Source organism: Callionymus lyra, chromosome 6, assembly GCF_982586985.1.
Source record: "Callionymus lyra chromosome 6, fCalLyr1.hap1.1, whole genome shotgun sequence".
NCBI classification, from domain to species: Eukaryota; Metazoa; Chordata; class Actinopteri; order Syngnathiformes; family Callionymidae; genus Callionymus; species Callionymus lyra.
The window spans coordinates 29473260-29498944 of record NC_141823.1 but is presented as its reverse complement, the minus strand read 5'-3'; the positions used below and the strand labels follow the sequence as shown (position 1 = coordinate 29498944).

Here is a 25685-nt window from a genome sequence, read left to right as displayed (position 1 = left end):
TATCTCCAGATCCTTAAAAATACACACCTGTACTCTTCAGTGATTGAACGACAATGGATTTTATTGTGTCACACAACTAATTATAATAGGTACATTACAAGGACCCTGTTTCTATTTTATTTTAGAGAGGGGTCTGACAGTTTCTTTTAACTAGGGAGGTTAGAAAGAATGTCTGCTCAGTTGAAGAACTGAAACATTGAAGGGAGGATAGGTGAATATGAGTTCATGCCATGACCTTAAATGGTTCAAGAGCTTCAAAATATTTACCTTTCACACGATTACGTGATGGCCGCCACCTGTCTGTCTGTCCGCGGGATAATTCAAAAATAGATTAATGTATCTCAGGAAATTTTCCAGTAAATGTTGAAACAAGTAAACATACATGGTGTTGTGCAAGCGAGTTGAGTGATGCTACAGCCACTGGCTGACCAGTTGAGTTTATAGCTTTAGAAATTTGAAATGGCTATAAGGTATTAATTACAAATTAATGTAGAATAACAATAGGGTTTATAAAAGAAACCAATCACAATATGGGTATGAATTTGCGACTTGTCAGGTCTGTTTTCTCGGGTGTTTTTCTAGTTGTATTTTACTTGATGCAACACTTTCCTAACATTTCTCATCTGCACATGTTTATTGACGATCCGTCTTTTCTTTTTTATAACACGTTCTCATGTAGTAGGAACAATAAGATGAGACCAAATAAGAAATTTATTTTTTATCTATAGACAATACAATGAGTTAAAAAAGAAAAACAAGTGTTAATTAAATAGCCCGAGAAGACTGTTTCTAATCTAGTCATTAAAATGTATGTTTCAGGAAGAGACCTTATCCAGCATTCTCATTATCATGTTTGGGCTGAAACAGCTGATGTTGGTGCAGCCAATGATAAGAATGAAACGCAGGTCTGTGGTAAAAACCTGGTACAGAACGTTGTGTATCGTGAGGAGCATTGCTGTGTTAATCACATTTGAGAAAAGCAATGATGTTTTGTTTTTTTAAGAAAATCATCGCAATTAGTCATCTATTAAGTTTATATATTTTTTACAAACAGATTAAAACGTCATGAACATGTTATATTAATATCTTCCATTTACTGTTATCACGTGATTCAATATGCAGATCATAACTGTGATGAGATGATGCTCTCTATGGCAGACTGAGAGCCCGAGCCCCCTCTGATGGAGTTGTGACATAGAAAGTCGGCGTCCCACTGTACCGCTCCTGTAATAAACAAACAAATGACAACCATCAGCCTGTCACACCACAATATAGCAGATGAAGACTACATCACAGTTTCCTAATGCCAGTGCAAACAAAATATCGCTAAAAAAAACATGATCGCGGAAAATAAATTAAGGAACAAAACTATATTAAAAAAAAGATCCTTATTTTCTTTGTAAGCTACACAAGTATTAATACATTCTTCCAGAGGAAGGAAGTTCCAAAAAGGAAAAGCTCCACTGGCTTTGTTATCACAATCAGACAATTCTCCTACTGGGTCAAGACACGTCTTTTCCTCCTCCAAACTTCCTCTACTATAACTTCCCCCTGACTTAAATTACACACTGGCTCGACAACTCATTGAGTCAGCCTTTATTCCAAGAGTCCCAAGATGTCTTTCCAGCCCAGACTGAATTATAGTAATCTATTCTTTTTAAATTATTAATGGCTAAAGCTATCAACACTGGATTAATATCATTCCACTTGAGAAACTCACAAGTCCTTCTGCAAGCCTGTAGAATCTTGAAACCATGTTATTAATGAATGCAGAATTTGCTTAAGTTACACAAATGTATGTGCTGTTAGAATGTGTGTGGAATCCCAGGGTCCAGTCTGAGACTCCATCAGGGAAACTTGGTAAAAAAAACCATCAGATTGAAGTTGTCAAAAGTTAGGTACTGGGGTACAAAGGCTCAATGTGGCAGGATGTTACCATCACTTCACCAGCCGTAGAGTGGTGCAGTTCATGATATCTGCCGAGTCTGGAGAAACCAGATCCACTTTGAAGCCTTCCCTCATTGACAACTTCAGAAGCTCCATCAAGAACCATTGCATATTTATGATTTCTGTTCCTCCGTTAATGACGGGATCATCACGCAGCGTGTCGTCGGGGTGACACACAGTCAGACCTCTGTAGCGCTGCTTGTCATACTGGTCCAGTGGGAGCTCATTGGGCCTCGGGACCCACTCCAATTTAAGCCGGTTTGGCTTCTGGTTACACGGCTGTGGGTGGGTGAGCCCTCCTTTTGACGTCCTGTAGGTGAAGCGCTCGCAAAGCACATTGAGGAAGGATGCCCAGGTGCAGAACAGATCCACGGTGAAGGCTCGCACCAAGCATGTGCGCAGCTCGTAGATCTCAGGCCCACGACGCAAGTTAAAGTGGAGAACACGAACCTGGAGGGAGAGAGCAGAGTATGGTGACCACAAATCCTCTACATTATATTACACCATCTTATACAGTATTTAAAAAATTTAGAACATCATAGATTGTCTCTGGATTTCATTTCAAATTTTCTTATACTTCTGGGTCACTCAATAAAACCCCTAATGTTCCAAACCATTAAACCTAAATTACATCATCTATTTTTCCTTGTCACTGTTAAAAGAAATAGACTTTTTGATAATTTCTACCAAGAATTCTACTAGCTAGAATGCCTTGGTAGGTTTTCACCATAGTTGCAATAAACGTCAAACTACAGACTTCCCACTGTAACATAAATACAATTGAAGGCTTAGAATTTTTATAATACATTTTCTTTAATAAACATCAAGGAACTCTAGCTCCAACTTCATTGGCTAAGAGGCATAAGGGACAGCTTAGTACAGATGGTAGAATGGTTGGATTGTGGCTCAATCCCAGCTCTGTAAATGATCATGTTGTTGAGTCCCTGAGCAAAACACTTGATGGTAATTATATAATTTGATGTATTATTTATCCAATTTTATATGCCACTTTAATTATTGTAATAATATCATTTTTATTTAAACTACATTCATTTTATTCTGTCATCCCACCCAAAAATCTGTATTGTATTTACATCACTGGCAATAAACGTGTCCGGACTCTGAAATGCTACGCTGCGTCACAGCCTACTCCCATCAGTATGCGATGGTTTGGGTCACTAAATGATTAATTGATTAAAGTAAAAGTTGATAGCAAATTAAATTTGACTTGATTACTTAAGCACAAAATCATGACAGTTCCAAATCTGATTTCCAAATCACTGTCTAGTGCAGATATTCTAGGTTACTTAAACAAACTCAACATTTAACAGGTTTTAGTGATCATCTAGTATTGACCAATAGTTCATGGCAGCAGATGGGAGCAGGACTAATGAACTTTATCAATTGATTTATTCTATGTACAGAGTTAATATGTTAAAAATGCTGATCAAGAGAATCAATGTTTAAATAAAATGTATAATAATCTCACCGTGGAGTCGACATTGACGATGAGCATGGCTCCCACTGGTCCTCCTTTACAGCTGAGAGGCACAGATGCTTCATATTGGCAGAGCTCCTCAATCAATGGGTGTATCTGGAAGAAATCCGCCTCCCTCCTCAGTAGGCCGAGTTCTGTGAAGCCATAAGGCAAGTCCAGGGAACTGGAGCGCAGGTAATTCAGGATGTACCTGAACGTTTTACCATCACGATCAATGAAAATATGTCCCTGGTCATCCCTGAGCGCAGGGATCTGTCCCGTAAACATGGCGCCGAGCATGGAGTCACGATACCGGGTCAGAGTGTCAACTGTTGTTGTATAAATTTCGCCACCCACGTTCAAAGACACCGGATCCTGGAAAGGGTTCCTGTTGACATTGTTGTTCTCCGAGTTAAGGTTGAGCATCCTGGGTCTGGAAAAAAAGCCTCTGCAGTTCCCTTCTCAGATGTTGCTGGGAGGACAAGGATCTCAGGTCTAGTTAAGAATGCAGAGGCAAGTGATGTACTAAGGGATCCTTTGTTTCCCTCTACTTGTTTTTCTGTTAAAAGACACAGCAGTAGCCAGGATACAGAGATGGGAGGACATCTGCCAAGTAGCTGAAGATTTATCTCTGAAAAAAATACTTCCTTTCCTCTCACAGATCGAATGTGGTTTTCTTTTCGCTGATCTAATGCTGCACATAAACTTGTCTTTTTGTGTCTTGTCTCGCCTCGAAAACATCAGACGTGCTGCCAGAGCAGACAGCAGGGCCACAGAGACCAGTGCAGAATGCTAATAACTGGAGGCCGCCTGCTCCATCGCCTTTATTCACTGCTTGGACCCCCCCGGACTCCTCCAGTTCTCACAGACACTGGAGCGGTCTGAGCAGGGAGAGACTTCCCTTAAAGTGACACCAAAACACTGTGTCGTCTTTAAACATTATTGGGTCACTTTGAAAATGTAAGATTTCAAAGGCTGCATTTCAAATAACCAGAAAGAGAAGATCATCAGATGACCAAACACTCATCAACATTCATGACCACATCAACTTGCAAATGAAATACTTCTGAAATACTTTCTTTCTGTCTTGAATGCGAGCGGTTTTAGTCCTAAAACTTTATGTGTTACTATTTATTTAGCTCCAGTAAAATGGTTCTGTTTTCAAATGAGTTCAGGAGTTTGAGAACTGGAGGCTGAAGAGCATTTAAGCAGTAGTACTAGACTCATATAGCTTTAGACACATTAATAAGATTATTCATTAAGTACTGTGGATGTTATTGTTAATTAATTTAAGGGGGTTGATGAATATTGTAAAATTAATTATTATTATTATTATCTGATGGGCTGATGAGGTGTTGCTTCATTTTTAAAAGCCAGTAGGGGGTACTCTCTGATCTACAATCTTTGGTGCTGAACAACTAATTTAATGGAACCTCACGTCATTTTCAAACTGAGTGACACATTGTTCTATGAAACCTCTTCAGTCATTTCATGAAACCATTTAAATCCATCAACATGACTTTTGTGATACAAGACCTTGTTTCAATAATACATTGTCCTACTGTCGATATATATAAAATGACAAAGAATAAAATAAAACATGTGTGTATTCTTTGACCTGTATTTGAAGAATTGTCTTGTCAATGGCGTTGGCCTGAAGCAAAGTGACCGTGCAGCCTCCGAATCCTCCGCCAGTCATCCTGCTCCCAAACACTCCTTCCACCTCCAGTGCTGCCGACACCAGCTCGTCAAGCTCTGTGCAGCTCACATCATACAAGTCTCTGGAGGAACAATGAAGGTTCAAAACGAAACAATGTCAATTCATCTTTTGTCTGCACGCTCATCATCCAGTTGCGTATTCTCTACCTTAGAGAGTTGTGGCTCTCCACCATGAGTTTGCCAAACTCTTTGTAGGCACCTCTTTTTAGAGCCTCAGCAGCTCGAGCTGTTCTGTCAATCTCCTCGATCACATGGCGGGCTCTTCTGTAGTTCACATCATTCAGTCGCTCTCTAGCGTCTGAAACGTGGATATAAAATAAAGGTTGATTTCATGAAGGTTCTGAAAATTCTTCAATTTGTTGGGGCTTGGTTGGGTTGATGAAAGAAAAACAAACTGCAGACAAACAAAAGGGTTAGAAATCCGGTTTACAAATTAGTTATTGTGAAATTAAATGTAATCAAATCAAGATAAAAAAGATAAAATCAACAGATTATTTAAGGAAAAGCACAGAGATAAACAAAATAAATGTATGTTAATTCGTAACGATGTAAGTGCGACAATAACAACATTCAAAAAAATAAGCTAAGTCCATAGAATAATAAGTTATCTTATAAAATGCTTAAATTAATTAAGAAATGAACATGGATTCATTTCCGGCTAATGGATCTAGGGTTGTCGTCCTTAAAGGTCCATTTTTTAAATATATTGTGCTCAACATAAGGTGTTAAACATAGCTTAGAGTTTAGTGAATTTTATAGACTCAATGTTAGACTGAGCTGGTGTCTTTGCACGTTGACATTTCAACATCAAGTTGTTAAATTGACCAAACTTTCAGAAATGAAAGGCAAATACTAAATCTAAAGACTACAATAAAGCATTAGGTCTTATGGTGAGGGAGATAAAACGAGATAGAATACAGAATAGATAAGAATTCTTTAAAGGTCCAGTTGAGAGCCGACAGTGTGGAATATCAGTGTGACAAAAGTAAAATATCCTTCGCACCCTCTAGGTCTTTGATTGTTGCATCTCGTAAACTGTTCTTCCCCAGGATGGACGCGGCTTCCTCACAATGTCTGCGTCTAATAGGATACTCACTCCCGGCCAGAGAGTGCTTCACGTTTGAGTTAGTGATGAGAATGACAATGCCCGGGTCTGTCAGAGGGACCAGCGAGGCCTCCAGGGACCTTGATCAGTTTAAAGCACAACACTTCACACACTTTAGCCACAGAGACAGAGAGCGATAATGGTCTATATATTACCTGCAGTCGATGAGTAAAGCATGTCCTTCTCTGCCAAGTACAGACACAAACTGGTCCATGATGCCACAGGGAACACCGGCGTGAGTGTGCTCTGCCTGTTGACATGCTTCTGCTTTTGACAGCTTGTCTCCATCATCTGAAGAGACGAATGGATGAGAACTTTCTGCCAACACGTGAGGTCATCTTGTTAGCCAAGACAAGATACTTGCCTGGTTTCAGCTGCTGCAGGAAGGTGTAAAAAGCTACCTCCAGTGAGGCAGAACTGGACAGACCACCACCTAAAGGGACACTGCTGAGGACCACTGCCCTGAAACCTTGATCGATTGGAGCTGAGAAAATGTACAGAGATAGATAACAGTCACATACAAGGACAATTCGGTTGGATATTTTGCTTTAGTCTTCATGACTAAAACATGTTTGAAGTCATGTATTCCAGTGTGGCCTGTGCACTTACCTTATAAAAAACCTTTTAAAGAGACACCGGGTGAATAGGGCATGAACAGATGCACCAAAATCATGTCTCTCACAGGATTTAGTCAGATTCAGACAATATATTTTGTACTAAATTAGCTTTTGTCATGTTTACTAGTCTTGGGGAAAGTATTAAACAAGTCTCAGCCACAGAACCTCAAATAATAAAGGCTGTGTTTTGTATAATTGAAGACAAAATCTTGTTCCTCAAACCTACAATTTAGTATAAAATGATTCAGGGAGGACTGGGATTGAACAGGCTTTTACTTATAATACCAAATGTATTTGGTACAGATAATGTTGAATAGGTTAGTTTTAAATGTTTTAAAGATCCTTCACATTACTGTATCGATAAATAAACCAAGGTGGACGATGGACGTCATTTTTTAAGAATCTGGGACTTCACAGGCATATCGAATTTTAGGTCTAAATAAAGGTAATAATATACATTTTTAAATTCTGGAAATACCAAGAATGCAAATGTAGAATATAATTTAAATGCATAATTTCATTGCATTCTACAGAAGACAATGCAATATAGATTAGTGTGCTAATAGTGACCCCTAGTGGTCATTGACTGCTAAAACCAGATCGACATGACATTGTATCAGCAGTAATTTTGTCCAATTTTGGCAGAACCTTTAAACAATTGGAATTTATAACAGAAAACATTGGGGTACAATAGGGTGATGATTGAACAAATTTGGATTGAATCATTGGTTTACCTCTGTAATGTTGCAAAACCCCCTTCACATAATTGGCCCATCTGGGTGACCCCGGAGACAGAGCTGAAGCATCTGAGGACATGCTGAAGACAACCCTGCGGGGCTCATCAGCATCATCAGAAGCCGTAACCACAGTGATATCCTGCCCAGGTGTTTGGCATCCCACCACCACCGTCACAAGGGGCAGTGCCTCACAAAGCAAATACAAACACATATTATTTATTTGTTTTGATCCTGTCCAACCCACCAAACACACACACACACACAGACATCCTATCGTCTGTGGCAACATCAAACTAAGGCAGAACAACAATGAATATTAATTACTTCGGCGACGTTATCTAAATATCAAACTTGCCTAACAGGTGTTTCTTGTTTGGCTTGTTCGTTGGATGTTGGCTTAGAAATTATAATCATTTCAGGTGCACTCTGTAAGTAACAACTGAAATTATGAATTAAAAACAAGCCAAAAACTGAAGATGTGTATAGTCAGTCAATACAACTTCTCTATACAACCTTCATATACTTGAGCAAATTATTAACCACAATTTTCTGTGTAATTATAAGCTAGATAATATGTTTTCTGTCTTATCGATGCATACCTTAATTCTACAACATATGTGAGGTTATCCATTTTAATTACATGTTAGTTGAACCTTTTTCAAAATGAAATTTTATATGACTCTAACTGATGCCTTAGTTTACCTCAATACTGATATAAGTACACTTTACTCTCTGAACAGCCTTCCAAATATTGAAATAATTACTAAGTAATTTGTTTGATTTGTATTATATCTTCTATTCTATAAGTACATGACGTTTCTGCTAGAATTGTGCTGTAGTGTGCAATGTGAGGTGGAAGAGTGTTATAGATAGTTGTTGCTTCTCTCTCAGACTTGGTGTAAATACAATGTGAATGAACTTTACTGAGACCTAACATAACTTTGGTTTATATGTCTTGTTTCGTCCGATTAATTATTTTTGGTATTTGAGGGGAAGTTGAGCTATTTTTTTTTTAACTTTTAGTATGTCAGACATTTGTGGGTGTTTTTCCTCAGTTGAAAAAGAGGCGGACTCAGGTCCAAAGGGCTACTAAGTGCACGACTCGAACTCACAGCTCTGACCATCAGTCTCTTTATGCAAGTATGGGTACTTTTCCCTAGTATATTGTGGTGTAACATGTTTTTTCTGTCACATGACTTGTATAAATGTCCCCTGATGTGGTGTCATTGTAAACAGCATGAAATGGAAAATGGTAAAACCATTTTACATAAATAGTTTATCAAACAGTTTTTGACTTTAATTGTTTATTATATGTTATTATTACAAGCTGGCAGCGACGTTGTCAATGAAAGTTAGTTTGGTAATACGCCATTAAGTTAACACTCTTACCATGGGCAAGACCAGTCCCTGGTTGTAGTCTGTGTGTTCTCCGATCAGGTTGACTCTACCTGGCGCACACGCCGCCACTGTTGGCTCCTCACCTCCAAACTGCTGCGTATAAACACGGCGAGCCTCCTGCAACAGCTCCGGAACACTAGGAACACGACTCGCCATGACAGAGTATCGAAGTGTCGGTTCGGTTGTAGCGCTACAAGGTGTAAATGAACACCGCAAAAATGGGATAAAAACTGAAAGAATGTTTGAAAAATCAACACATTTGTGGTCAGGTGCTACGACTGACTTCCTGCTTGCACTCCGATTGGTTGAAAGTCACGTGAGAGTCGGCGCTAGATTTAAGGGGGAACTAACTGTTCCTAAAAACGACACTAAACGAGTGATGTAGCAGAACATGTTTATTGCTTTTCTAATCTTAAATAGCAGACATAAAGCATTCCAATACTAAGAAAACATTTACAGCATCCTGATTTTAATACACTGACATGTACAAATTAGAATTTATGACAGCAGTTATAGGTACAATGTAACCTGTGAGTGTAACCAATGCATGACTCACAGTAGTTTATGAAACCATACAAGGTATTCATCTGGATACGGCTGTTTGTAAAAAAACACACCAATATTTCAATGATATCACAACTTTTGTCATGTTTGCAAACAACTTGTAACTGTATTAAATATAACCATAAATAAAATAAAATATATCCCTTCTTTAGAAAAATGTAATAAAGTGTTTTAACACTGATGTGGGATTTTTAAACAACACAATAATTTAGCATCTATGCAGCATCTAAAGCTCTAACTACTGTTTAAGGCATTTTCATATTTAAATAGAAACAAACTGTGGATAGTCAAACGATTTTCAAGTGTTTTACGATAAAATATATGTAAATAAAACAGCTAACCATAGAAACGACAGAAGTCTAAGCTACATTTTTAAACACTGGGATGGTTTTACAGCCAAGAGCGTGAACAGCACTGCTCAGACAGGCAAGAATTCGATATCAGTGTTAACATAATACTGAACAAACACTTTGTATTAACAATGAAAAAAAAAATGTCAACATAACAGGGTCTCATGAAATGATTTGTATCAGCTTTGGCAACATTAGTAAACATCTTTGCTCAACTAGGCTGGTTGGTTTCATTTGTTTCAGTCGCTTGTATATCAGAACATCCAAGCACATGCGGTCTTCCAACCTGGTACGAGTCATATTGGTCATTAAAAAAACACATTATTCTTTAAATACTTCTTCCTAAGATGCCTTTGAAATGAATATAATGTATATTACATAGTTATTACATGCTCGCTTGGACGTATCTTCAACCTATAACATATCACTGTAACACCAGAAGCCATCGGAAACAGCAAGTGTCTATGTGGCTACCATATTGCATTGTGTAAAGTGCGGGATGACCTTTTTAAGTTACTAGGAAGATAAAACCATAAACACAACAAGAACCTTTGTCTTGATTTTAAATATATATACATAGAGAAAAATGATCGGCATCAGCAAAACTGAAGATTTATTATTATGCAGCTACACCAATGCTACACTAGGAGAGCTTTCACCCTGTTTTGACAAACACTGTGGCGAAAAGATCCAATCTTCTCCAATTTGATTGACACAATTGTTAGAATGATAAGAAGACGCATGCAATTACACTATATTAGCCTTTTTAGTAATCATTATTTTTCCATCTACAGAGTATTCCACTATTCTATAATTGACACTGAACAAGTGAGTATTACAAGTGAATGTTGCCACCACTCCGATGTCTGGATCACATATCAAAGATATGAGAAAGCTTTTGTTTTATGTCTCACATGTAGAGAGACAGATGTTTCAGATGTGGCAATGTATGAATTTTGATTCCAAATGCGTCACTGAGCGTTTTTTTTAACATACAATATTTTGTACAATGATGAGAAAATTGAATAAAACCATGTCTAGGTGTACACTGTAGCCAATAACACACAGATTAAAAATACTTATTTCTTTATAGACTAAATCTGAGTTACAAGTTAAGTTAATAGACTAAATATTTGGTTTAAAATGCCAAGATAAAAATCCTTGAAATACCGTTTAAAGTGCTACATTAAACCAACAGAGAATGTATTAAGTACTGGAAAAACTCAAATTAGTGTTAGAAATGTGATCTATCAGATGGCCTGAGAAAGTTAGAGACTTGGATCATTGTCTCTTAAGACACAGTAACTGATATTGTCAGAGCACGATTGCAACAATGAGGTCAAACGTTTCTGTTCATGACGGTACCTTATAGTTCATTATGGATTTAAAGATGGCGATTTAGCAGAATGTTTGGACGGACTGCTCTGACAAGGGCTGATTTTAATGTGGAAGAAGAGAGAGGAGGGAGACAGACTGGATCCATCCATCTTGAGCAAGCGAACATGGCGATATCCTGCAGAGGAAGACACGGTTAAGGAGCTGCGTTTGAATGACGGGTCACAGTTTTGAACAGAAACCTGCTCACCTGTGCGCAGGCTGGTGAAAGGCAGCGTGTATTGTCCTAAGAAGTCGTTACTGGACGTGTAGTCGTGGTCCTCCACCATGAAGCGCACTAGAGCCAGGTCAGGAGCATGGACTGTGAAGTTGAAGGTGCTGTCCCAACGCGGGTTAAAGCCTGGGAGAGCGGCAATATTAAAATAGTTTCTGGTTATTGATTTTGATTATTCTATATTGTAAGTTCTATTTTGAATTTACCTGAAAAACCACATATTGAACCTTGTTTAAATTAGATATTAATTTTACACTTCAAACAATTTGTTTTAAAAGAAAAGTAAAGCACTTATATTGAAAAAGAAAATCACAAGTTATGATTCATACTACTGTCGTACAAAATAATAAATATAAGACGTTCACCATTGTTGTCCACATGATTGGTTTTCTTCTTGTTGTTGTCGATGGGAACACCGTGGACCTCCACCCACACCTGAGGGTCGACTATGGAGGTTGGCTTGTCCCAGGCTGGTTTAGGCAGCTGCTGAGCTGAAATAACCTGAGAACCGCGACAGAGATTGATGAGTCTTTTAAAAGAAAGTACTGAAAGTAGGTACTAACACCAGGAGAGATTCAGATTGAAAAGAGATAAATTGTTCTATGAGGCTCATAAGTGAACCATTGAATTTTAAGGATCTGAGACAACGGTGGGAAACTACATTTCATCAGGGTACACATTATATGCTGTGACTGTTGTGAGGGGGCGTCAAGCCAAAAGAGAGAAGAGCAAAATTTGATGAGAAAAATGAAAGAAAGACTGGTCCAAAAAACAAGTAAAAAGGTAATAATACATAAACCTGTCCCAATAAAACATATATATATATACATATATATATAGCTTTTATTATAAAAGAGAATGACTTAAAATATAAAAATGATCTCAATAGTTTCGAGTGGCAAAAAATAATCACAAGAACGGCAAAGAAAAAACAGGGAAAAGTGTCAAACTTAGCCATATTATCCAAATTAGGATCAAACCAAGGACCTTCTAAAATATTTGACCAATATGCTGAACATGCAAATATAAATACAAATTCAGGGATGCAACCAAAACATCTGATCCCCCTACCCTAACTGTGAGCAGGACTGGATTGTGAGCTGGACCTCCACCAACATTCTCAGGGTTGAAGGTGGTGTCAGGCTTGAGCATGAAGGCAGGCTTGAGGATGTAGCCGCACAGACCGTTCTGGAGGAACTTGCCCTGGTTCAGGTCCATCTGCTCTCCATGGGTTTGAAAGTTGAGAGCAACTGAGAGGAACAATGGACACATCGGATCAGTCTACACTCTTTTTTTGTTTTGTTTCAGGCATCATTTTTAAAAGTATTATTTAGGGAATATTACATTTCGGACCATCATCTCAATGATCAAAATACTACAGCCTGCTACGTAGCATATAAAACAACGTCCACAAAAATAGCATTTGTTTTTCTCATCCTCAATAAATTAATGTAACACCATATATGATAGATTTTAAAGGTATCTATTATTCACATACACAGTAGCGGTGGTCTGATGAGGGTTCATGAAACTAGCCACTAGATGTCGCACTTTTCTCTATAATCTTTTTGTTTGAACCGTTTTTTAAACATCACGTCATTTAAACACTGAGAGCGCCACCTATTGAGCCTGTTTCATGAATCTCCATCCATTGCATGTTACCAGGAAAGACAATGTTTGTATAAAGCTTGCGTCTCTATCTCCCTCACCGATCTGACAGCCTGCGTTCCACATGTCCTGAGGGTTGTAGTTGGAGGACTGCAGCCTCTGGCCTGAGGGGTAGATCCTGCTGAGCTGGTGGCAGTTGTGACGAACAAACTGCGTCCCTACAGGTGAAAGTTTGTGTGAATATTTTTATGTGGACTGAATGCACTTTTCCTACCTGAGTCTTTGACCAATCTGAGCGCGTCACTCTCCGAGAAAGACGACATGTCAGTGGCTGGGCTTTTGGAGGCGTGCTCAAAGGCTTTAAAGTGCACACTGCGGGTGTAGACCACCAGGTCCGACAGCTCTGGACTCAGCTTGGACACAATTGTCTGGGGTGAGATAAAATGAAGGCATAAAAGTTATTTGACACGTTTTATTTGAGCTTTAATTCTAACAAAGATTCACAAAAGTTAAAAAACGATTTGTAGTTTGTACCAACCGTCTTTTCATCTTTCTTTTTGCTGCTTTTGCCACTTTTGCTAGCGGCCCGACTGACTTCCTCATCCGAGCTCAGTTCAGAAGAACCAGAAGAGAGATCTTCACCTCCCGACTCCTTCTTGCCCTTCACCAGAATCTTTCCCTTCAGATCCTAAACAACATACAAAAAGACTTTCATAATAGAATAAATACCTGGTTTTATGGGAAATAAAGGAAGTTTATTTACAGGCACAGAAATACAAAGTTAGAATATACGTTTATTTAAACATCTCATTAAAATAAAGTGTATTACAACAAAAAAAAGATTCCCTTTTGCGATACAATTGTTCATCACTTGGTACATTTTCATCAAGTTCAATTTTATTCTGTCGTTTATTAATAAATTGTACTTAAGTAACAGATCTTGTTGAAACTGTTTTAGATTCTCTTATCAAGTAACAGTAACAGTGCCATTGCAGTGTTTTTGTACCTCAGGAGAAGGCAAATGTTTGGGGTCTCGACCACTGATCGTCTTTGTGAGCAACTTGTCTCCTAGAATGGACCTCAGATGTCGAGCCATCACAGCCTGCTGCTCCGGAGAGCAATGATTCTCCAGGGACAGGATGAGCGGATACGGAGACGCCTGGAAGAGAACATGATAAAAAGTTCTTACTATTAAAATATCCAATGTTGTGTTAAACATGTTGAATTCACTCATGAGTTGTGAAGCACTTTAACCTGCCAATTGCAAGTTTAAATGAAGATTCAGTCATATTCTTACAATGACGTATTTAAAATCAAAGCACATCAACTATACCTTTGTCTCAAACTAACCTTGAAAGCGTACTCATTGATTATCCCAATAACCTCCTTAAATGGCACTTTAGAGGTCAGAGTGTGGCCATGATATATGACCGGCTCTCCCTTGTCTCCATCCCAGCAGTCCAGCTCCACACAGCGGCAGCCGTGACTCAGAGCTCTGTGAAAAAATGTAAAAGTTGTAAACGTCATTTCTATGATGCTTTGCATCATGTTTCCACAGGTGATTGAAATAGTAGTAGATTTAGGTGTATTATGAAAGTAGTTTACAAATTAGATTTTGGTTGACGATGATATCAGAAATAATAAAGTTTGAAATAATAAAGTTAAGAATGAAAAAAAAAAGATATTTGAGAATTAAATACAATGTTGCAGTTAGAGTCAAATACAGTTTGGTAAATAAACATTCTGTTCAATCCGTGACCTCGACTGCAGAAATTACATCGTTAGTTGATGTAAAGTCACTTGCTTACGATGTTCTAAACATATTTAGCATTTTTAATCATATATAAAAGTGAGGTTTATTTGGTGTAATTCCCTGATATGCTCTCTTGTTTTGAGGTCTTTTAACCCAAAAAGGCTGTGGTTTTGTTCTTGTTTTACATTATTTTGAATATACAGAAGGCATTTTATGTTAATCATAATGGATTCAACTTACTATGATATTTCTCTTTCCATTTTTGAAAAATGTCACAAACACCAAAAGATTTAGATTGTATCATCATGCGCTTTCTTTTTATTGCACTTTGTTCTTGTTTATGAATCTATCGTCTGTGTGGCTGTGTGCTGGAAAAACTATTTCCCTGAAGGAGACCTCCAGAGGGATAAATAAAGTTGATCTATTTATCTAAGTACACATTTGAGACAATTACTTTTGTTTTACACTCTTCATCTTACAAAACAAATTGCTACACTCGGGGCCTAGCTTGTATTTTTTTGTCGGTATAAAATGTCATTTGATATGTGTTCAAACAAATAAAGCAGGTTATTGTATGTTAGAAATCCAATAGTCCTGACCGGATGTAAGGCTCGGTGCTGCTGTCTCCAGTCAGCTGGTCCTTGGTGAGGTAGGTGTTGTGGGACGAGGAGATGAAGTAGTCTGCCAGTGGATGTGTCATGTTCTGGTAGACTCGAGCGTGTTCTGGTTTGAACACACAGTTTTCCTTGGACAGCATATACATGGTGAAGCCATTAGGAGTCATGAATTGGTTCTTCTGGGCTGTATTGGGCGACAAAAGGAAGCAAATTCTTGATTCTTGATGAGTTACCTCCATCCTCGTAAACATGCATATATATTCCACTGTTGCTAAGCAACCTACCCCACGGGTTGAGTTCATATGTCAGGATGAGGCTCTGAGCGTGGGTGAGTGAGGCGTCCTCGTCCTGGTCCTTTAAAAACTCCCTCAGATCAATGGTCGACAGCACACAGCCGTTCGCAGAGTAGCGAATGAACACGGCGTCCAGCTCTGGTCTCCGGAGGAGCTCTCTGCAGAACACTTCGATCTCACCGTGGTCCAGGCGTCCGTCTGCGGAGCGATCGCATTTCTGTGCCGAAGAACAAACACTTAGTTTAGGAAGAGGTCAACTTAAAACAATGCAAGGAACATAAGAGGTAAAAAGTATAACTAACTATTTAGAGAGGAATAGTGCAGCCTTTTGACTGAATTTATTGAATTTTACTGTTTCTACATTTAAATGGCTATTAATTTTTTTTTTTTTAATGAATAATACTACTTCAACTCTCAATATAACTTTTAAAGTTTCAGGACTTTCAGAATGTTTGGTCCTGAAACTAATTTAAGTAAAAATAGAGATTTGTTTTTAAATAAAATAAATTAACAGTATCCAATGTTTAGGTTTATTATATAATGTCATTGGATACTTTTACTTGATATATAGCTTTATATCTTTATCTTTAATTTGCGTTTATGTTTTTTAAATCATATTTTGGCATTCCACTCCTATCTTCTGCCTCGACGGCCCCTCACATTGGTCACTATATATACTGTGGCCCCTGGGGAGTTTAAAAATGTCCACCCCTGCCCTACATCCAGATTTCCTACTCAATGATGTGTGTATTTCAAGAGAAACACATGATAGACTCATATTTGATCTCTTATTTTCAAACCTCCTTCACCATAATCAGTTCAGTTTGACCTTTGACCCCATTTTTCCCCCACTTCTCCTTCAATGTGGCACTCTTTGACCACCATTTAGTGAAGCGATACGTCCTTAAAGTGACGTGAGACTCTTGTGCTCGGTCATTTATCCGCTCATCGAGCTGTCAGAAGAGTTGGTTAAACATTGGTTGCTACCTGGAACAGACTGCGGGCGTACTGGTCACTCAAGTCGATGTTGATCATTTGCAGTAAAGACTGGACCTCATCGTAGCTCATCTTATCGTCGTGGTTCTGGTCGGCCCGGCTCAGGTAGGCATGAATCCAGGTAACGAACATTATTAAGGAAGCAGAAGCGATAACCGTAGAGGAATAAAAGTGTGCTTGTTGTGGAAGCTTGAAGGATATTGGTCTAGTTTCTCCTTCTGGGTCATGTTCTCCACCCTCTCCTGCAACGTCCGAATACCCCGGGTCCAGTGTTGGGCCTCCTCCTGGGTCTGACAGAGGAGATCCAGACTTTTCCGAGACCCTTTGAAGACGACGGTGAGACAGCGCCCTTCTGGTACTGAACTGGAAATCTGCCGCAGGGTCTCGGACTGACATCCCTCCCTGATACACTCCACCTCCATGATAGAGACTAAAGTGAGAGACACACAGAGCATGAGAGATTATTATTATTATTAACTAGATCCTTCACCCTCCAGCAGTTTAGAGAGGACATATTAAGAGAAAGAACAAATAATATATATTTAATTTATATTGATTTTACTTTTTCAAAAAGTAGTTTGTTGTTTAAAGGTAGTTAGTTCCTGACATTTAAATTATATAAATTGTTTCTTTCTTTGTCTTTTTTTTTAATGTTTAATGTTTTACATTACATACATTGTTTCTGGATAGAAAAGAGAAAACTTTCCTTAAAAATGAAATTTTAAAGATTAAAACAGACCTGTACTGTAAAATGTATTTTAAAACATAAAATAGCCCATTTTTATTTCTTCTATATTGTTTTGGTCTAAATAAAACGCTGTTTCCATTTTTGTACAATAGTTTTATAGTATTTAACATTTAAACTGTGCTTGCCCTATCAGTTTTAAAATATTTTGCAATTTCGTGGGCAACAGTCATAAATTAACCCATTAAAAGTCGCTGACCACTGGACCAGACTAACTTAGTCAGAGAGTAAAGTGAGAACATAACCTGTCCTGCAGATTATTTGTTAACTTGTGTTTGTCAACTGCTTCCAACGCATCATTGTTGATCAGTGATCAGATTTATGCTAAGATTTCAGATCACACATCTCACTCTTTTTTTCATTTTAAAAGGACTAGTTTAAATAAAAACCTCCCTCCATGTTGGATGAAATGCAAATTATAGCTTCAATTAGGAATAAAAGTTTTTAAAATATGGTTTATTCAATCATTCCTAAAAAAGACCAAAAAAACTGAAATATTTGATAATACTTCTAAATAGAAGCTATATATAAAGACCAGGTGTTTGATATAGGATCATGTGAGGATCAGGGAGAAGAATACAATGAACACAACACAACAAATTTAACAGACACTGAAAGCACACGTGTCCAACTGAAGTCATTTTATATGCTGGATGGTTTCCGATAAGAAACAGAGATTAAGGCTGTCATTGATTATACAGACCAGACTTACAATAACAGTAAAACTGAGGTTGAAGGAAATTTGATGGAAATTGTATTGGTCAGCGACTGTGTAGAGAGCCACGAGTTAAAGGGGAGGTAAGGCGGCAGAAACAGGCTCTACTTTTCTCATGTAATGACTTCAGCTACTGTCTAAAGGTTTGTCTGGAAATATTTGAATCATTTATCATAGCTGAATTATTTCTGCTATAATATAAATGACTTACTTACTTAATAATTATAATGGTTATGGATATTAATACTATCTACTACTACTATACTTAATAAAATAAGAGTTTTCAAGCAGTGAAGCTGCTCTAAATTGCAGTTTACAAACACCAATTTTTCTCCTAATGTATAAAAAATGGTTTAAAAACATGAAAACTGCCATGACGCACTTTCTGTGTAATCCTGGCTTACAGTAAAAAACCCAACATTTCGCTTTTTTTAATACCTTTAATGTTGCCAAGAGATCAAGGCTGAATTCAGGCAAACAGAGGTTGATAGTTATTATTCTAATAAAATAAATAGAATTAAACATAGATTATCAATGTTCGTCATTCAACATTATTCATTCTTTAAATCATTTTAAAACTTTATCAGCCTCTCTCTTTTTTCCACCAAGAAATGAAAGTAAAAATGGATACACACACACTAAAACATGGAAAGTTGATCCCAAACGCTGCCACATCACATCAAACTCTCTTCTTGTGGGGACTGAGATCTTGTGAGCTGAACTTAATTGTTGAGCTGCGTGTGTGTGTGTGTAACCATATGGTTCCCGACCGCGGCAGCAGGACCGACTCCCACCGCAACATCACGTCCTATAATCGGCGTGTTTGGATTGCAGCAGGAGCGGCCGCTCTCCGACGATGGAAATAGACGAGCTCTGTAATCAGGCGCTGTGTGTGACCCCCGGATAGTCCAGGAGCAGAGGTTGTTCGCGTCCATGTGCTGGTCTGGGTAGCACTTAAAGTCAATAAGTATAGATGTTTCGACGGCTGCAGAACATGTGTCTAAATAAAGCCGAACATCATCTCAGATGTTCTCTCACATCTGGCTACATGAAGGCCAGAGCAAGGCTGAGACAAGAAGGGAGGAGGCTGAGACGACAGTAACCTGCTGTTTAAATCTTTTCTCTTTTTTTTTTTACATTTATCAACATTTGGCAACTTTTGCAAGACTAAACTCTTTGACAATTTATTTTTCTTTTTGAATGACTTATTCAATTGATGCAAAAATGTGTTCTGTTTCTTAATGTTTGCCATTATTCTTTAGATTTCTTAATAACTACATCTTGTATATTTTTATAATATCCTCCAGAATACCTTCTCTATTTTGTATGACAAACAAAAACTAAAATGATGAGTCAATTTAATTTTTAAAAATCCAAATGTTTAGATATCGGGGGGTAGGAATTCATAAAAGAATATCAATATCATTATGAATTAAAAGCAAAGAAACTTGAGGCTCCGTACTTTCTCCGCAACCAGAAATGGACAGATCTTATACAATTTATTATAGCATCAATAATACTATTTCCTTCTTCATTTTGAACTCCTCTCCTGATCCTTCTCACTTACAGGACTGCAGCTCTTTGGCCCGGCTGGACGTCTTGTGCGACTGACACCAGACTGTGACGCCGTCCTGCAGCAGCTTCAGGGTCCGTCGCTTCTGCCAGCGAGGAGAGCGGACCTTCAGACCAGAGACCAACGTTTAGAAAATGTCTCAAGACCGTTCGAACTGGTGTCTCTATTGACACTTACCTTGATCATGTTGGAGCCCTGTAACATCCTCTTCACGTCCTCATCGTCTTGAACCCCTGGAGGGAGTCGAGAGGATGCAGTGATACAACTTATCATCATCATTCTACCCATAAGCACAAGCATGAACTGCGAAGGACTTTCCAGGTTACAAAAAGGTCCTCCTTTAGATTGAATATAAAAAAAAACTATTCTAAAATATTTATTTTATGAATGTTTTAAAGATCTTAGTTTAAAATAGATTATGCTATGCTAATTGTATTTTATTTTAACTTTTATTTCAGTCAATTCTCCCCCAACTACAAATGCATCTATTAACAGATTCATTTAAAGTGATACAAGTGACCTGATAAATTACTTTAGGTCAAGGATGTTTAACAACAAACAATGATTTTGTTTATTTTGTATACATATTTGCACGTAAAACTCTCCTGACATTTACTGACCTTTTCACTGAAATGCGGCTCATAACAGATCACCTGACTTGAGCCTTCATTGTTTAAATGAACATTGTTTCACGTTAATCCAGCCAGAACACACATCACCATCATCATCATCGCTTGACCTACATACTGAGCCGTTTGCATGAGTCTGATCTGTTGTATCACAAGAGAAGTAGGAAAAAGCAATATTTTAAGTGACTTTATAAAAATAAGTCATGTACATTTACCTTTGGCTAGTTTGACAAATACCATGGCTTGATATAAAGCAAATAAAATGTCAAAATGATATCCATTCGAGTCCCATATCATGATTATTATACAGGCCTATGAGCAATAAAATATATACATATATACATAAATATCATATGAATGGGAAGTTTGATGAGAAATCTTACACTTAACTCTTATGTAAGAATGTTTTTCTTTATTGAAATTATTTACGAAAAGATGATTGGCTAAAAATGTATAGTAACAAAAACTTAACAATATTGTGAATTAAACAAAAACTAAAAGAAGATTTGAAGCCATGTAATACAGGGAAGAATATTTGGGACAGCTTTAAATCTATTTCAGGATGTGTAAATGTGCTGGATTATACAGGGTATGCCAGAAAAACTGAGGATTGGTCGAACTGACTACATAGTCAGGAGGAATAAAGTGAATGTAGTCATTTTGGATATAATGTCTGAATCTACGTATTTCAAATGAAAAAAAAAGGTTCTTTCATGATACATATTTTACCTTTAAATGTACTTTAACTACCTTTCATTTCACCTTAAAAGGTTAAAAATACCTATACAATAATAGGTGAATGGCTCAAGTAATGTATGTCGTAGATGCTTAAATCATCAACAGTTTTGAGTTTAATCAAGCATTGATGATTTTTGTTAGAAAACAAAACAAGATAACAAACATGCTTATTCTCGCAAACATAAGCATTTGTTGTTGTCTTCAGTTTGAACTCATCACTGAAAGTCCAGAGCGAGCTGGACCCTCACCGAGTGTGGAATGTAATCTCCGGGATAGAAATAGAAGCTAAAAGCTCTGCAGCTTCCTTATCAAAGTTTAGTCTTGCATAACTTGGAAGTGAGGGTGGTCACTGGCCTGCAACTTTGTGGCTGAGTTCCTGCAAAAACAAGGTGGAGTTGGTCCGTTGGTTTGGACCGCTGTGTCAGCAGGTACAACAGAGCACTCTCTGTGGCCCAGAAGGAAAGATGTATGGTGTGATTCAGGTGGGAGGAACCACTTGGTGAGCAGTTGAAGGTGTGTTTGTAAATAAATAAAAGATTCTGTCCCATTGGCTGAAGCCGAGAAAATAAGTCACTACTTAGTTCTGTAAACCAACAACCTTTTCAGATGACCTATCTACCAAGTCTGCACACAAAGCGGACCTGACTGGATACTATTAATGGAATACATGGATAGAATTACATGTTGAAACCAAGAGCAGCTGTTTTGTTTTAAGAGCTTTTTATGTTCAAGTTCTGCTAAATGGTTGCGTCCATCCCTTCTTCTTCTTCTTCTGTCTCTTGTGGTCCTTCAAGAGGTTTTATGAAAGCGAACCCTGACATGCAGGATGAAGACCACACTCGCGCTTCAGTTTCTCTGGAAAGCCATCAGTAATCATGGTTAGTGGAGACCATTTCGGGAGGTCTAATGAAATAAGATAAGTGGAGGGAGGGGCGAATGATGAGAGGCCAGACAGAGATGGGAGGATACTGTACTGGGAGGTCTTTTTTTGTGAAACATTGTTAAAAATTCACTGGACTTCTCATGAAAAAGCAATTACAGCAAGATATGTAATGTGTTTATGACATTTTCTGTGATTTTAGGTCAACAATTCTTAGTTAAATCATCCTAACCGTTTAGGAACTGCAAATAAAAGCAAATTAGACTGTTCTTACAGGTCACTTTGAAAGCACCATGTTCTAATAAAAACATTTTAAGTGAAAATCTGGAGGAACCAGCTGCTCAATGTTTACTTTTTACTCTCAACAGAAATGTCTAAATTCAGACACAGCCAGAGGGAGGACGTGTCAGACTAGCATTTACAAGCTACATCTGTGGTGCTATGTGTGGCGACCCACAACTCAAGCATCAGATGATCCATGATCATATATCCAAAACTTAAAAAATGTTCATGGTTAGGTAAAATAGTGTAAAACTTAATCATCAATGAAGCACAAAGGATCAGTCAGTTTAATTTAATTAGAACAGGGTAATTGAATAATTTCTTCATTAAATGTTATAATTCTTAACACCATCATTCTTCTTTTTAAGTAAATTGTTTGTAATTGCACAACAAGTGTTACACATCCTGAATTCTGGTAAATATAAAATGTACTGCAGTGTTATATAAAACATGTTGCATATAATCTTATTCATTCCTTCATTCATTGACTACCGCTTTATCCCTTACCGGGGTGCGGGGAGTCTGGAGCCTATCCCAGTATCATAGGGCGAGAGGCAGGGGGCACCCTGGACAGGACGCCAGTCTGTCGCAGGGCACACAAAGACAGACAACCATTCACACACACTCTCATACCTATGGACAATATCCCAAAGTTCTCAATATTTGAGCATAATTCAATTAAAATATATACTGTATAACATGCAGTGTGTTAAGATAGTGAGTACAATAATTGCATTTTTAAATAAATATTGAATCGTCAATCATTAATAATAAGTTAGTCATTCAGAGACCCAAAATGGGTTATTTATTTATCCTCCATAATTCTCATTCTCTTTAACTTAACCCTTGACTTCTGGTCACCAGGTCCTAGTTCTCTGTGAACATGTATTACTAGAAATAATAATATAAGATGAAGGGTAAACGTGTTAATAATTGTTTTCTGTTTCCTTCCCTGGTGCTAAAATTAAATGTATTTCTGTTATGGAGGTAAATGCACGTGTAACGCACACGTATAACATCATTATAGTTGTTCAAACATGTGTTACAAAGGTAGTTCCCCAACAGTGGAGTCCATGACAGCATGTTCACAAATGTGTGAGTGATAATCCTTCCAAGAAGAGGTCACATGTGAAGTCAGCGCTGATAACGGTTCTCATGATACTTCATGCTCCATTTATCTCGTGGCTTATGCTCGGGAATATTTGCCGGATCCTCCCCAAAAATAACACAGTAATAACAAAACACTTACCCAGATTTCTCAAGGGATCAATGGCCTTGGATTCGGACGTCCCGGCTCCATTCTTCTGCGAGGAGGCTGCTTTCTTTCTGTTGCCCAGCATGATGCGCAGAGGTCCGGCTGAGACTGTCTCTTCCCTCCGCTCTCAGTTAATCCAGCAGGATGAGGAGGACACACTTCTGCCTCCTCCGTCTCCTCAAGAGCCTTCTTTTATCCGTCTGCTGATGTCACCAGACCCAGATGGGATTTACTAAAACATAAAGACGTCACAGGCTGGAGACATCCGGTCCAGACTTTCATAATAAGACGCATCTGAAGTAATGATACGCAATTTGAAAAAATATGATGGAATAACTTTAAAAAAAAGAAGATCGTATAAGTTAAATATGAGTTTAAGTGAATAAAAAAAACATCGATATAAAATAACCTCTATTTTATAACCATAAAAAAAACCTGATGTAAAGTCATAGGATAAAACTTGTATATTTAGAGTTATTACAATTATGAATACTAAATAAAATGGTTAGCTGTCATGGTCAGAAACATTTTCTGCATGTTCTTCCACTCCTCAGAGTCTGACCTCATGAGGGCCACATAAATACATCAAAGGGCCACATGTGGCCAACAGGCTGCACTTTGCCCTTATATGGTAAATACTAATGAATTGTGTAAAATTGAAATGTTTCTCTGCAAAATATTCCTTTTAAATACATTTTTTCCAGAAAGTTATTTACCAAATTAACTTTAATAAAATAATAAATAATCCAATAAGACCTTTATCACCTTGTTCCATTAAAACACACTTATTCAAACACACTTAAACAACTGCTGATAATAATTTACCTGCTCCTGAAGCACCTAAAAAGGTGAAGGTAAAGTCCTATAGCAACATAACGAAAATATAATGTTTTTCAAGTCGAGATTCAAATATTTTGTCAGTGAGACCTTTGTTGTTCTTTTATCAGGATCAGGTACTGTGTAGCATGATTTTTCTGTGACATGCTTTTATTTTGTACTCAACTTCCTGTTTGGAACAATTTTAAGATTAAACCCAACAACGTCCCTAAAACCACCTAATGATGATTTTAGTTTAAAAGGTATTCATTGACATTATGTATTTTTAAGTAACCAATTTAACTAGCACCTACTGCAAAAGCTTTAAGATTAACAATAGTAAGTAAGTAAGTAAGTAAGTAATATTTATTTATATAGCGCTTTTCCAGACCAGGGTCACAAAGCGCTTTAACAATCAAAACAATACTCAAAAAAGTATATACTTTAAAGATCATACTGAGAACAACACAGGAGTTCCAGAAAATCAAGGAAAAGCCTGAACAAATAGAAATGTCTTAAGATGTTTCTTAAAGGAGTAAGTAGACTTTCTACTACAGCGCTACTATCATATATTTATCATCCTCGAACAGATGAAAGCAGCTGCCAGATGCTCCACTGTAATCTACGACAGAGGGTTTTTTTTAATTAAAAACTTCCTTCAATTCAACTCTCTTACAGTCTCAAGAGTTGTGTTGTTTAAATTGAGTCTGCACTGTCATTGTGAAGAGCTTTTGTGTACTCCCTGTCTGTTTTGTGGTTTCCTTAAACATAGCAAAAGAGACATAGACAATACTTCGAACACATGAAACTCAGACTTCCCCAATTTCACCTAAGAGACACGCTAATCCATGTGGTCCAGCTCACTGTAAACGGTCCAGTGATGAGGAGCCTGTGACAGGATCACTGATAGATGGCAGTGGTGATTATATGGTCAACAGAAACGAGGTCATGATGATGATTTGATTCAAGTCATAAACATGATGTACTGTCTGCAGGTGAATTATAGACTGTTCCCTTATTATACTGACGGCAATCACAGATTTAGATTTAGTTGATGATTTGATGGGTGGGTTGGATTGGCTTTGCTTCTGCAAAAGATTAGTGCCTGTTTTTACCTCTATGAATATATCTTTTGATAATGTAAAATAAAAAACCTGCCTCATATTGTTCAGCACCCCTTGACTGTACAGCCGTATTTTTTTTAGAAAATAATTTAGCTTAATATGCTCAAATAATTATTCTGTTGTATTTTATATTTTTTT

At 37.6% G+C, this 25685-nt stretch overlaps 3 protein-coding genes across 3 annotated transcripts; all 3 read right to left on the bottom strand.

Annotated features, from left to right (window-relative positions):
* Positions 1–693: 693 nt before the first annotated feature.
* LOC148078086 (BTB/POZ domain-containing protein KCTD21-like) lies at positions 694–5036 on the bottom strand. Its single transcript, XM_087794645.1, has 3 exons — positions 3437–5036; positions 1937–2397; positions 694–1224 (listed from the first exon to the last, which is right to left on the bottom strand). The coding sequence occupies exons 1-2, from the start codon at positions 3848–3850 to the stop codon at positions 1939–1941; spliced, it is 873 nt and encodes a 290-aa protein (XP_087650771.1). The 5' UTR covers positions 3851–5036; the 3' UTR covers positions 694–1224; positions 1937–1938.
* On the bottom strand, positions 694–9288 carry galk1 (galactokinase 1). The gene is made up of 8 exons (XM_087794644.1): positions 8992–9288; positions 7600–7789; positions 6613–6732; positions 6404–6539; positions 6147–6328; positions 5291–5441; positions 5043–5205; positions 694–1224 (listed from the first exon to the last, which is right to left on the bottom strand). The coding sequence occupies exons 1-8, from the start codon at positions 9154–9156 to the stop codon at positions 1150–1152; spliced, it is 1182 nt and encodes a 393-aa protein (XP_087650770.1). The 5' UTR covers positions 9157–9288; the 3' UTR covers positions 694–1149.
* Positions 9289–9412: 124 nt separating this feature from the next.
* Positions 9413–23778, bottom strand: plcd3b (phospholipase C, delta 3b). The gene is made up of 16 exons (XM_087794643.1): positions 23602–23778; positions 20001–20056; positions 19818–19929; positions 16992–17220; positions 16782–16911; positions 15786–16011; positions 15484–15685; positions 14482–14626; positions 14138–14290; positions 13670–13819; positions 13406–13559; positions 13233–13349; positions 12595–12773; positions 11889–12024; positions 11500–11649; positions 9413–11427 (listed from the first exon to the last, which is right to left on the bottom strand). Exons 1-16 carry the CDS (start codon positions 23690–23692, stop codon positions 11291–11293), a joined length of 2367 nt encoding a protein of 788 aa, XP_087650769.1. The 5' UTR covers positions 23693–23778; the 3' UTR covers positions 9413–11290.
* Positions 23779–25685: the final 1907 nt, after the last annotated feature.

What these genes read in the sequence shown, in the direction of transcription:
- LOC148078086 (XM_087794645.1), bottom strand. Translation starts at nt 3,850, where the DNA reads ATGCTCAACCTTAACTCGGAGAACAACAATGTCAACAGGAACCCTTTC. An exon ending in TCGTCAATGTCGACTCCACG is followed by an intron (nt 2,398 to 3,436) that starts GTGAGATTATTA and finishes CTCTCCCTCCAG; the next exon opens with GTTCGTGTTCTCCACTTTAA.
- galk1 (XM_087794644.1), bottom strand. Translation starts at nt 9,156, where the DNA reads ATGGCGAGTCGTGTTCCTAGTGTTCCGGAGCTGTTGCAGGAGGCTCGC. An exon ending in CCTGCAGCAGCTGAAACCAG is followed by an intron (nt 6,540 to 6,612) that starts GCAAGTATCTTG and finishes TCGTCTCTTCAG; the next exon opens with ATGATGGAGACAAGCTGTCA. An exon ending in AGACAATTCTTCAAATACAG is followed by an intron (nt 1,225 to 5,042) that starts GTCAAAGAATAC and finishes TGTTTATTACAG; the next exon opens with GAGCGGTACAGTGGGACGCC.
- plcd3b (XM_087794643.1), bottom strand. Translation starts at nt 23,692, where the DNA reads ATGCTGGGCAACAGAAAGAAAGCAGCCTCCTCGCAGAAGAATGGAGCC. An exon ending in AGCACCGAGCCTTACATCCG is followed by an intron (nt 14,627 to 15,483) that starts GTCAGGACTATT and finishes ATTTTTTCACAG; the next exon opens with AGCTCTGAGTCACGGCTGCC. An exon ending in TCAATGAGTACGCTTTCAAG is followed by an intron (nt 14,291 to 14,481) that starts GTTAGTTTGAGA and finishes GTTCTCTTCCAG; the next exon opens with GCGTCTCCGTATCCGCTCAT.